Source organism: Poromitra crassiceps, assembly GCF_964638095.1.
Source record: "Poromitra crassiceps genome assembly, chromosome: 2".
Lineage (NCBI taxonomy): Eukaryota > Metazoa > Chordata > Actinopteri > Beryciformes > Melamphaidae > Poromitra > Poromitra crassiceps.
Genome location: NC_139624.1, coordinates 110660902 through 110674411, shown reverse-complemented (window position 1 = coordinate 110674411; position 13510 = coordinate 110660902). Strand labels below are relative to the sequence as shown.

Here is a 13510-nt window from a genome sequence, read left to right as displayed (position 1 = left end):
ACCCACTGCTGTCAGTTTCTTCATAGTTCATGTAACTATTTCCTGATTCCCGTGAGAAACTAGGTCCTAATTCTCTAAATACAGGGCGGCAGGGGGGAGACCCGCCATACTCTGCTTCCGATTGGCTTACCTTGATATTTTACCCTAAACCCCAACCAATCATCACGCCTTTATGCCCAATCACTGTTCATGCCCCTGAACCCAACCCCAATCAGAGGCAGAGTAAGGCGGGTCCTTCCCCTGCCACCCTGCATTTGCGACCTGCTCTGAAAGATGTAAAAGAAAAGAGAAAAAAAGTTGCACACTTGAATCGCCATATTTGGTAAAAGCGTTCCACGTGACGTGCTGCGTCACGTCCGAAACGTCATTCTCTTTCCCCTCTTCTCGCTCAACATGGCGCCGGTATGTACCTAAAGCTCACGAGAGATGTATTTAGATCATTGTTCATTTGGTGTAGTTTTTGCTATTTTGTCTGGTATTCATTCAGATATGACAACACTTTAACAGCACAGCTACGTGGCGCTTGCCCCTGGACGTGGTTTGTTATGGAATGAGACAATATGCTATCTGAGTTAGCATTAGCTTGCGCACTTAACGTTAGCGTACACGTGTCCCATTCATATGTGTGGCAGTGGATCACAGGAGAGTTTGCCTGTGCTGCCTGTGATGAAGTCTGTCACTGCTGCTAGTCTAGGTTAACCTGACTAGGTAGCCTCAACGCGAGACTCTACAGCCATTCTTCCTTCTACTAGTCTAGGCGGTGATTTTCAACCTCTTTCATATCAAGGACCCTCAATCCAGTCCACATTAGGGACACGGACCCCAATCTGAGAAGATTTTTTCTTTTGGAATCTGAGAAGATTTTTTCTTTATCAGATATGATTTTGTCGAGAATTACATAACTGCCTGTAGTACTATAGGTAGAGGAAACGGATCAAAACAGTCATTGTTCTACATAATTTAATTGTGTTCACTTGTAAAGTTGATTTACTTAACAATTTAATTATTTTGCTGGGGACCCCCTGGAAGCCCCTCAAGAGCCCATCCTGGTCCCCGATCCCCATGTTGAGATTGAGAACCGCTGCTCTATGGTCTGGTTACTTCTTCGGCATACATGTGACCCACCTACAACAGCACATATTTCAACAATGTACACTTTTAAAACTGGTCAAGTCTCCACTAACGTTAGTCCTGAGTCTCCCTCCACCAAAATACATCCGACAGTGAGGAACGCAAATCAATTTAATGTGACATTGATTTTATACTGAACAAAACTATAAATGCAACACTTATTTTGGCTCCCATTTTCCATAAAGATCTTAAGAACTTTTCTAAGCACACACATTTTTGCTCAAATGTTCTTCATAAATGTGTTTATATCCGTGTTAGTCAGCACTTCTTCTTTGCCAAGATGATCCATCCACCTGAGCGGGGCATATCAAGATGCTGATTTCAACAGAATGCTTATCCATAGTGGACACATGATGTCTCAGGCATTTCCTACCAGACACAGCTCATTGCCTGTGTCATTTGATTCAAATCACCTGATAGTGATTCGTCTCAGGACTTCACTGTAAGTAATAGCCCTCACACGGACCATGCCATTTTTGTTAGGTAATCTGTGTTGGGCATTAAACTCACCTTATTTCTGCACTTTGAAGTCACAGGTGGGGTCGCTTGGGGCAAACTAATTATATCGGAAGCCTAGTTGTGCCAAAAAGTCAGCGGTGGTGGTCTGTCTAAAATACATTGCAGAATGTATGTAGAAGACAAAATGATGCCAGTGCGCATGCGTCTGAACTCGGTGATTCTCGTCAAACTTTGTCTTTTAAAAGAACAACCCCGCACTTTTTTCTGCAACTAACTTGTTTTGTTCTGTTTCTCCAAATAGGCGTTATTCTGAAAAACTGCTCACATATTTGTAATGTTATGTTCTCATCCGAAAAAAATATTAAAACTATACGTTTTTTGTGTGTGCTTAAACAGCTTTTTTGGCAAGTCTAAAAATGATAAAGGTAGGGGTAATCTACTTCCGTGTACAACGGAATAACAATTACAAAATGACGTAGGCAGAAGCGTCCTGATATGGGCAAATAATAAGGTGAATAGGCAGGCTCCTTTTAAGGTACTAGTCACCTGCCATTGGCTATTTGCTAGCCGGCTTAATTGACTGACAGCAGCTGATGTCAATGCATTGTCATTAGTCTATTTTCTATATCCACCTTATTTTAGAATGCCCCACTGTAAAAAATAATTGTGGGGACAAGGTCCGATTTAACATGACTTATTGTTGCAGCTTGCCATTTCCTTTGTTATACTCAGCTGCAGACCCGAATTATAAACTGGAAACTGGAGTACGTTATAAAAGTTATAAATATAGTCACGTTATAAACAACTAACCAACACTGGGGGTCCGTATGGAAACAGTGTTACTCGAAATGGTTAAAAGTTAAATCAATTTGGTCATTCAGTGGCGGTTTACTGCCATGTAAAGTAACTATTACGCTAGCCACTAGCATTAGCCACAGTAGCCGACTACCCACAATGCATTACGTTATCCCAGTGTAACGGCGTTGTGTAGGTGGTACTTGCAGCAACCCATGTTAAGGGCTTGTCCAGGGGTGGATTCGAACTGCCGACCCTCGGCTTGGGAGTCCAGCATGTTAACCGCAACACCAAGAGAGCTAGCTCCCTTGGCGGAGCTGGTTAACATGCCTTTATACCTGGGGAGTGAGTTTAACCAATCCACTCGCTACCACTCGGGACTCACGAGGAATCCGCGCTGATTCAACTCGGTTACACCAGCACCCGAACGACACAGCTGTAGAGCAGAATGGCTCTGCTGTAAAATCCTCATAGACGTTTTTTTTGTCAAGTTAACACATTCACTGCCAGACGTTTTTTTTTTACTGTAGTTAGCTTCTGCCAGAGGTTTTTTTTGAGGATTCTGGCTCATCTTTCAAGACCCGAGGATTCTTTTCTGCTAAGATTTTGTGAACACACAATATCTCAAAATAACTAATAGAATGTGTGCTTTCTCTGTCTAAAAGAGTTAGTTTGTAGAGTTAGTAGTTATGTAAGCATTAGCAGTTGAATACAGCATGGTTTCAGCGTCAGAAAAATTATTCAGAGATAAACGGCTTTTTGTGAAATTCGATAGAACAGTCACTTTAACCATTCATTTTTGGCATCAGTAAGAGTCAGACATCTAAACAATAGTTTTGAACAGTAATTTCCTCCATAACAGCAGGAAACCCCCCTCTGCTTCCAACTCCTCCCTCCGTGTGTGTTCTCCTCCTGCCTCCCTGGCTCTCCAGCGGGCGTGTCGCAACGAAGTTGCTGCTGCCTGGCTGCTGCCTGTTTGCGCGGCCGCTGTTTGAGGAAGTCTGGGTGGACTCGCTCGTTTCGTGGAGTTTTGGTTGAGAGCTTTGATGCGATTCTGGTCATATTTATGCTGCATGTTTCAAAGTGTGCATCCAATCTATTCTTGGAACCCCCCACCGTTGCCACCGCTGTGCATCAGCGCGAAAGTGAAAGCGTTTTCGCCATCAATTTTACAGTATGAGAACGGCTTCCTCGCGCTTTTCCCTCCAGTTTTGGGTCACCTCTTTCTACTGTGGAGAGACATGTCGACACTCAGTGGGTCGGTAAAATAGATTATACACATTCAATACCTCCAATTCTGGTGTAGGAGACGTAAAAGGGTTAGATCAACGTCCCACCGTCAAAAAAAAATCGATTCTGAAAACGTGTTAACACGTCGTTGGCAGTCAACAGCTGGATTCTGAAAACGTGTTAACACGTCCTTGGCAGTGAACGTGTTAAAACCATAGACCGTAAAACACTCTATTACACCGGAAGCGGAAGAAGCACCCATCAGGCATCATGGCAGCTAGAAATAAGGTGGATACATTTTGCTGTCTTCTACAGGTATATAGTCATTTGCCTGATGAAGACCCACTGCGTGGATTGAAAGGTTGCTGCTCTGTAGTCGCCAATAAATATTGGGAGCTGCTCCAGTGTGCTGATGTTGATTAAATGCCTGAAATAAAGTCTATGGTTAACAAAAGTAACAACTGTGAACTTTGTGATCAGGAAGATAATCTTCACAAATGGAACACCACTTTTATGATTTTTGAAGCGTAAATGCGATTTTTAAAAGTGGTCATTTGTGAAGATTATCTTGCTGTGTTCAGTTTGCACTTTAATAAACTTTTGTTAACCACAGACCTTATTTCAAGCATTGAACCAAAGTCTCCATACAGAATTCATGAGTCATTTAGCATGCCCTTGTTAACTTCCTTCTGCACTTGCCCTCGGGGGAGTCCCCAGGCGACGCCATGACACTCTGGTTCCACTTTACTTCTCTGGAAAACTCGTGAAGGCTGAGGGAGTGAGTCTACACCAATGGTCACGCTGAGCTGCAGATTACCCACAGTGCATTGGGGTTTCAAATCATTTCCGCTTTTACGTCAGTGAGCTGCCGATTACAGGGTTTAAAACAGGTTCTAAATCATAACAAAGAAAAGAATGTCTGAGCAAACAATCTACAAACAATCTACAAATGTAACTAAAAAATATCCAGATAATCAGAGTAAGCATGTTTTTGTTTCTGGTGATGAAACGGCACATTTTAGAGTGGCCTTTTATTGTGACCAGCCCCAAGTGTGAGCAGCATCTTGATATGCCACACTTGTCAGGTGGATAGATTATCTTGGCAAAGGAGACATGCTCACTAACACGGATTTAAGCACATTTGTGTTTGAGTGATAAGAAAAAGAGAAGTGCACACGGTAGCTCCCATTTAAGCCCATTTATTTACCCATGATGTTTTGAGCTCACGCTCCTCTTCAGACAGTCTGAAGAAGAGCGTGAGCTTGAAACGTGTGCAGACTCTTTTCTTTGTCTTTGTCGTTTGGTTCAGCACCTGCTTTGAAGGCCGTTAAGATGTGCGCATCTGCTTCACTGTTTTGTTTGAGAGATGAGCCTTTTGTGTGCATAGAAAATGTATTAGATCTTTTATTTCAAATCATGAAAATGAGAGAAAAACAAACAAGTGTTGCCTTTATTTTTTGGTTCAGTATGTGATTGCCAAGTTAGTAGTGGCCCCTTACAATTTGGGAAAACTAAAGGATTGATCTACGACGTATGTCTGTGATTATAACCTGTCAAATTGCGGTTCGACGTGGCGTTCTCTCCGCGTTGAGAGAGAAAGAGAATGGCGCCCATCTGGGCTGCTGTCAGTCTGCCAGAGTTTTCTGATGGTGTGACTTGTGTGTTCCGCCCAGCTCAAACAGAAAAGGCAGACCGTCGGTAAGAAGACCAAGAAGGGAGCTTCATGGAGGTTCACCCTGGACCTGACTCACCCGGTGGAGGACGGCATCCTGGACTCTGCTAACTTTGTAAGTCTACATGAAGCACTTAAAGCCTCAAACCAGTATTTCTGACTGGGTACAGATCTGTTAATTTTCAGATAAAAGTTAAGGAACTGGGTAAAAAACAGTAAATGTATCTCCATCTTAACGATATGTTGTGAAGTGGTAGACTCCCTGTCATTTCACACAATATTTGTTAGGAGGAATTATAATCTATAGATAGAATGACTATCTATATAAATCATTGAACATCAACATCTAGTCTTAAAATCCAGCCATGAAGTAAAGCTCAGAGAAAATTAATTTTCATTGAAATGGAGAACATGTGTGGCAACCCTGTTTAACATTCTCTTTGATAGAAGATGTGATGATTGTTCATTTAACTACTTTTTTCTATTTTTTATTTAATTGATCTTCTAATTAACCTCATCTATGATGGCTGCCTGTGTTGTCTGCCGGAGAGAGTGGCTAACGCTGTGTGTGGACTAGGGTTCCCTTCCCTAGCTCGAAAAACCTAGGGTTCTCTTCCCTAGTGTGTCACTGTGCTCTGTCCAATAGGAAACGTTCCTCAAAGAGAGGATCAAGGTGAACGGGAAGACTGGGAACCTGGGGAACCTGGTCCAGGTCGGCCGCATGAAGAACAAGATCAACGTCACGTCGGAGAAGCAGTTCTCCAAAAGGTGAGACCAGCCTCCTGTCTGCTACAGTCTGGTGAGACCAGCTTCCTGTCTGCTGCAGTCTCATGGGAGATGTTGGAGTTAAGGTGAAATGCCGTTAAAAAATAGACAGTGGTGAGATTTATATAGAAAGTGTCACCCAGCATACTTTACTTTCATCCAACAATGGACCAATAAAGTCGAATGGTGGCCTGAACAATCCATCTGTTCCATCAAAGACATCCATTTTATGCAACAAACGATTGTTTTCATTATTATTATTATTATTATTATTTTCTATTAATCATTTAATCTACAAAATGTCCAAACTGACAAATGGCCAACACACATTGTCAGAACTCAAATTGACTGAGTCTTAAATTTGTTTATTTAGTCTGACCAGCAGCCCCATACATGTATATAAGAATGAGAAGAGTTTTGTCCAGCCACAGCTTATGCCATTTTACATGCAATCGGGCTGAAACTTTCAGGAAGTGTATAGAGCACCCGTGCGGGTGATCTGACGGAGCCGGATTTTTTAATTGGGTAATTGCCCTAATTACCTAATGATGTGATGTCATCAGTGATGTCACCCTTCCTGGCTGAGGCTATAGGTTGTGATGATGTCATCAGTGATGATGTCATGTTTGAGACTTATGGTGCATTCTTTTGAAAGTCGGGTATTGGAAGTTCTGACGCAGTATTTCCGTGTTCCGCTCTAAATGCCTTCCAGTGCATCTGTACGCCTACAAACATGGACGGGTAGTAGGCTACCGCATGCTTCTATCAAACACAAATCAATTGTATGGGAATCGAAATGGCAACTAAAAGTTGTTTCATAACACAAACACTACATAAAGTGACAAATTTGTGAAAAAGTAACTGCTTATCACCGTGTGTCTCTTTGTGCGCCGCCATATTGATTGTGACATCAGAGTGTTTAACTCTGCAAACTCAAGCTTGGTGGATGCTGCCCGAGTTTCCAACTCGGAATTCCATCTTGAATGACCGTTCCATTGCACTTTTTCCCTGTCGGTGGTCATTTTATTTTTTCAGAAATTGCGAGTGCAATGGAATGCATGGTAACTCCCGGGGGGGTCTAACTCCCACGGGTCCTTCCACTAGTAATGATAACAATTTGTAGTCATATGAAATGGGAGAAAAGCAGCAAATGTTAGCATCTGTGAAGCAGTAACCTGCAAATGTTTGGTGTTTTTTTTGGATAAATGACTCAAACGATGAACTCAAAATTAGGATTGACTAATCTTTTCAGCACTAAAGGATTTTGTTACAGAATGACACATCCACTATCCATCTAACGGACCAAATGTTGACATGAAAGTGAAGAACATTGAGTTTCTATTGTAATATACCGTAAATTCCGGACTATAAGCCGTGGCTTTTTTCCCGTTTTTTGGCCTTTTTTGGCCCCTGCGGCTTATATAACGGTGCGGCTTATCTATGGATTTTTAAAAAAAAAAAAAAAAAAAATCTCTCTCTTTTAAGTCAAGTCAAGTTTATTTATATAGCCCTAATTCACAAGCATGTCTCAGAGGGCTTCACAGAAAGTATGTCTAGCTGATTCTAGCTAACACACAGTAACAAGAATATACAGAATAAAGATAACATTTGAACATTTGAAGAAAGCAGGAGAGTGGAGGAGGGAGAGGGAGGAGGGAGGGGAGGGGGGAGGTGGGGAGAAAATAGGAAATGTGGAGGAGGAGAGAACAGAGGAGGAGAGATGAGGGTGCAGGGGAGGGAGAGCCAGGGTAGGGGTAGGGTCTAGGGTTGGGGGAGGGGAGGGAGTAGGATACGGGCCCGGATTAGGGCGAGGGTGGGGAGAAATGGGAAATGTGGAGGAGGAGAGAACAGAGAAGGAGAGGGTGCAGGGGAGGGAGAGCAGGGGGAATGTGAGAGGGAGGAGAGGGCAGAGAGGAGGAGAGAACAGAAGGAGAGGTGGGAGGGCGCAGGGGAAGGAGAGCAGTGGGAATGTGAGAGAGGGGAGAGGACAGAGAGGAGGAGAGAACAGAGAAGGAGAGGTGGAAGGGTACAGGGGAGGTAGAGTAGAGGTAGGGTCTAGGGTGGAGGGAGGGAGTAGGATACGGGCCCGGATTAGGGCGAGGGTGGGGAGAAAATGGGAAATGTGGAGGAGGAGAGAACAGAGAAGGGGAGGTGGGAGGGTGCAGGGGAAGGAGAGCAGGGGGAATGTGAGAGAGGGGGGAGGACAGAGAGTAGAGGTAGGGTCTAGGGTGGAGGGAGGGAGTAGGATACGGGCCCGGATTAGGGCGAGGGTGGGGGGAAAATGGGAAATGTGGAGGAGGAGAGAACAGAGAAGGAGAGGTGGGAGGGTGCAGGGGAAGGAGAGCAGGGGGAATGTGAGAGAGGGGGGAGGACAGAGAGGCAGAGAAGGATAGGTGGGAGGGTGCAGGGGAAGGAGAGCAGGGGGAATGTGAGAGAAGGGAGAGCAGGAAGTGGCAGGGATTCAGGAAAATAGGGGAGAAGAGGAGAAGGAGCAGAGGGGGGGAGAATGAGGAGAGAGCAGGAGAAGGGAGGGGGGGGGCGGTGGGATGTGGGGGAGGAAAGAGCATGGAAAGAGAGTGGGGGAGGAAAGAGCATGGAAAGAGAGGAGAACAAGAAGGGGGAAGAAGGGAAGAAGCGGGGGAAGGGGGAAAGAGAGGGGGGGGGGAGAAGATCAGACAACTGACTACTCTAAGCATTAACCAGAGCTAACTGGGACATAGTATCTAGCTAATCTACAGCCTAATCTGGCCTATCCTACCCTGCTCTAGTCTGATTTTAGCCTGAACACTAACAGGTCAGCCTTAGGCTGTAGCTAATCTATCGCCTACCTAAGCTGTTCTAAACCAACCGGCAGCCCTCGACCAGTGATGAAGAGCACCGATGCCCCCCGACCCGGCCCCCGCCCACATAGGGCGTGGGAGGGAAGGCCAGGCCGGGACACAGCGGCACCCCCTCACCCCCAGTGAACGCAAGAAAACCTTTCCACCATATGGATCGCCGCATGGATTGCCCCAGTGACTTGGCTGAGGAGGAACCTTGTGAGGTCGTTGTGCTAGGGGCCAATTGCTGCGGCCCGGACGGACCCAGCCCCCACGCGACCCGCCCCCCCAGCCCCCAGCCACCAGCATAGTGACTGAGAGCGTGAGAGCAGGCCACGCGGGGGACGGGCCCACCCAGGCCACAGCAGCGGACCCCCATCTGGGGACTCCCCTCCGAGACAGGCCGAGAGATGCCGGGCTAAACCATGCACAGAGTTTCCGATAATGAAACTCTGTGAATGGTTTATTATGGAAATAAAATGTACAAGAGAACAGAAAATTGAAAATGTAAAAAAGAGTCCAACAGAAGGGATATAAAAATGTAATTTTTAAATTATCCTAAGATCAGGGAAGGGAGTTGAAATCTAAAAAGTAGAGTCCAAAAAGAAATAGAAAATGCAGTCTTTAAGTGTTCGTAGGTTTAGAGAATACTAGTTAATTAGCTAGGTGACAAAAAGGGGTAACAAGATTGGGAGTTCCATGAGGATGATCTGAGGAATCCATGAGTCCGCGTTGGTGACATGGATTAAGAGGAGGGGAGGGGAGGATAGGAGTCGGAGGTGATGATTAAGAGGAGGGGAGGATAGGAGTTGGAGGTGATGATGAGGCGGCGGGGGGGGGGGCTGGGGGGGCACCCCCCCTTCCCTTAGGCAAGCAGGTGACCAGGATGATGAGGATAGGGGTCGGTGATGGTGATGAGCCCGGGGTGTCAGACAGTAGAAGGAGTAGTGGGTAGATGGCCTAGAGTGACGACAGGTGGCTAGGGCGATGACGGCCGGACCTAGGGCTGCAGCGGTGGGGTGTACGTCAGGCCAATGAAGGACACCTGAGGGGGAGAGAGAGAAGAGAGCGGGGGAATCTGCGCAGAGGTGGAACTAACTCTATAGACAACAATAAAATTAGGTCAAATCAAAATTTATTAGGATTATTTAGGATGACTAATATTATACTGCTAATTCAGGTCTAGGTAGTCTAGGTCTAAGTTTATACTGATACTGCTGGCTTGAGATAGCCCGCTCAGCAGTTCAGGACTAAGTTTATTCACCAGCTATTTGATTTTATATCTGAGCTACTGGGTCGGCTGATGCCATATTATTAAATTAGGTCAAGTCTAAGTTTATACTGATACTGCTGGCTTGAGATAGCCCGCTCAGCAGTTCAGGACTAAGTTTATTCATCAGCTATTTGATATTATAACCGAGCTACTGGATCGGCTGATGCCATATTATTAAATTAGGTCAAGTCTAAGTTTATATTGATACTGCTGGCTTGTGATAGCCCGCTCAGCAGTTCAGGACTAAGTTTATTCACCAGCTATTTGAATTTATATCTGAGCTATTGGATCGGCTGATGCCATATTATTAAATTAAATTAGGTCAAGTCTAAGTTTATACTGATACTGCTGGCTTGAGATAGCCCGCTCAGCAGTTCAGGACTAAGTTTATTCACCAGTTATTTGATTTTATATCTGAGCTACTGGATCGGCTGATGCCATATTATTAAATTAGGTCCAGTCTAAATTTATACTGATACTGCTGGCTTGAGATAGCCCGCTCAGCAGTTCAGGACTAAGTTTATTCACCAGCTATTTGATTTTATATCTGAGCTACTGGATCGGCTGATGCCATATTATTAAATTAGGTCCAGTCTAAATTTATACTGATACTGCTGGCTTGAGATAGCCCGCTCAGCAGTTCAGGACTAAGTTTATTCACCAACTATTTGATTTTCTATCTAGGCTACTGGGTCGACTGATGCCATATTATTTAAATTAGGTCAAGTCTAAGTTTATACTGATATTTTAGCACTCTTTCTAACTATAAATCCACTTCTGTTTTAATTTCCTCTCTTGCCCTCTTTTAACAACATAACATAACATAACATAACACAACACAGGTAAGCAGAAAGAAAAAGACGAAGCAATCACCGCCATGAATGAGGAAATGACTCACCTGCTGGAGGCTGGAGATACACCGGCTTGGGCTAAACTTTTACTCCGTGAAACACTATCGATTAAGTCCGACATCGCTCAGAGGTTTGAGCAGCTTGAAAACAAGTTTGAAAACGTGCAGAAGTCCATCCACTCACTCACTAAAGAAAAAAAGGCAACCGTGAACAGAGTTTCTAATGCGGAAAAGCGCATCAGCGCACTGGAGGACAAAAACAACACAGTGAGTCCGAAAGTGGATAAAATGCAAAAACAAATCGAAACCCTGCACACGCAGGTTGATGACTTAATCAGCAGGAGTAAAAGAAATAACATTCGCCTGATCAATGTAAAAGAGGGAGCTGAGATTGGTGACATGGACGCTTTCCTTGGCAAAATCCTGTGTTACATCCTGGACCTGAAGGAAGGCGAGAAACCACCAGAGGTGGACAGGGCACACCGGGCGCCTCGGCCACGTCCAGACCCCGGCCTGCCACCGAGGGCCATCTTCATCTGCCTACTCCGCTGGCCCGACCGTCAACTCATCCTCCAGGCTGCAGGGAAGAAGCCCCTCACCTGGGAGGGTACGCGCTTTTTCGTCCGGCAGGACCTCTCCGCGTTGGTGCAACAGAAACGCGCAACATACAACAGCATCATCGAAAAGGTTAAAGTCAATGGATATCGCTTTGGCGTACTGTACCCAGCGAGACTCGTCATAACCATTGATGGACAGCGGCGGAACAAGAGCTCAAAGTGAAACTGCCGAATATCTTTTGAGTTGGACTGGTCAATAGTACTGTGAGTAACTAAAATAAAAAAATAAAAAACGGAATTCTCTCTTCTTTAGCACTCTTTCTAACTATAAATCCACTTCTGTTTTAATTTCCTCTCTTGCCCTCTTTTCACCACACCGCGGACACTGTGTGCACTGTAAAAAAAAACACAGGTGGTGTTGTGTTATGTTGTTTTGTTGAAATGTTAATAAATGGGAGCTTCCTCAAACAGCCATCTCTTTTCCCCTCTGTGCATGAACCCTTACATATGGTAATTAAACATTAAAACACCAAAAAAAAAAAAAAAAAATACCATTAAAACACCCGCGGCTTATAGTCCGGTGCGGCTTATATAAGAAAAAAATAGTCAACTTTGCAGGTGCGGCTTATACACCGGTGCGGCTTATAGTCCGGAATTTACGGTACTGTACACAGAACAGCGCAAACGATTGTTGAAAAGTGCAGCCTCCGTAACCATGTAACCATGGGCGAAGTTTGCATTGGTTGCAGTGGCCGTAGCCATAAATGCATGTAGGAATGACGCGCACCGATGCACGCACCTTCACCAGGTCTCCCTCTGACACCTGTGTTATTCTTTGTGTTCTTCTGTGTGTTTAAAAATGCACCGCTGGTATCCTAATGATTCATTTTCCTCTAGTTTTTTTGTGAACCCCCAACCTTAAAGTTCAAACTTTGCCTATCTCCGTAACGGGTTGTTTGTCCCACCCCCAAGGTATCTGAAGTACCTGACGAAGAAGTACCTGAAGAAGAACAACCTCCGTGATTGGCTGAGAGTGGTGGCGTCCGACAAGGAGACGTATGAGCTACGCTACTTCCAGATCAGTCAGGAGGACGAGGAGTCAGAGACGGACGAGTGAATGTGCTCTGACACGGACTGTGACTGTAGAATAAATGTGAAGAAATGACAACTTTTGTGTTTTGCCTTCTTACTCAGACAACAAAGTGGGCTGGGTCTTAAATAAACAAGCAGAGGAAAAGAATAAAATCCACACACTGGATTGTTAACTTATTTTTTGCATCAGGAGCTATGCAGTGAGCAGATTCTGTGATTTTTCTGTTTTTAGTCTTTCTAATATGGCTGGGCAATATATCGATATATTAATATTGTGATATGAGACTAGATATTGACTTAGAATTTGGATATAATATCTTGATGTGACATAAGTGTTGTCTACTCCTGTGTTTAAAGGCTGTTATCACAGTGAAGTGATATCATTTTCTGGACTTAGCAGACTTATATTATTTGCCTTTACCTACTTAGTCATATATATCCACATTCCTGATGATTATGTCACAAAAAGCCCGCCCATGTAAATATTTGTGGGAAAGCACCAATAGTCATCCCTACAGTATTGGCGTGCTATGTTTGGTCAAATATATTGATATTTGTTTTCGTCCATATCGCCTAGCCCTGAAGGAACAAATCATGTTCTATGAAGAAACCTGGCTTGGTGTCAGATTAAAGGGGATGGGTGAGTGTTTAGGAATTTGTCAGACATTTTGTTGGAAAATATTCACACCACCAGAGCAGAATGTGTTTAGTAGAATATTTTCAAAAGATGCCACAGTAACTCTGAAACATTTGGATTTATTTTGTACCAGTTCTGGGTACAACCCAACTGAATGTATAAAATGGGAGGCTCCTGGCAAACTAAAGGAATGTAACCACTTTATCTAAATATTGCAAGCAGCTCCATTC

The 13510-nt window shown here is 44.3% G+C and overlaps 1 protein-coding gene across 1 annotated transcript; it reads left to right on the top strand.

The window, feature by feature from the left end:
• The first annotated feature begins 340 nt into the window (after positions 1-340).
• rpl22l1 (ribosomal protein L22-like 1) lies at positions 341-12709 on the top strand. The gene is made up of 4 exons (XM_083632271.1): positions 341-402; positions 5289-5402; positions 5934-6055; positions 12524-12709. Exons 1-4 carry the CDS (start codon positions 394-396, stop codon positions 12666-12668), a joined length of 390 nt encoding a protein of 129 aa, XP_083488397.1. The 5' UTR covers positions 341-393; the 3' UTR covers positions 12669-12709.
• Positions 12710-13510: the final 801 nt, after the last annotated feature.

What these genes read in the sequence shown, in the direction of transcription:
- rpl22l1 (XM_083632271.1), top strand. An exon ending in TCCTGGACTCTGCTAACTTT is followed by an intron (nt 5,403 to 5,933) that starts GTAAGTCTACAT and finishes TCTGTCCAATAG; the next exon opens with GAAACGTTCCTCAAAGAGAG. An exon ending in GAGAAGCAGTTCTCCAAAAG is followed by an intron (nt 6,056 to 12,523) that starts GTGAGACCAGCC and finishes CCCACCCCCAAG; the next exon opens with GTATCTGAAGTACCTGACGA.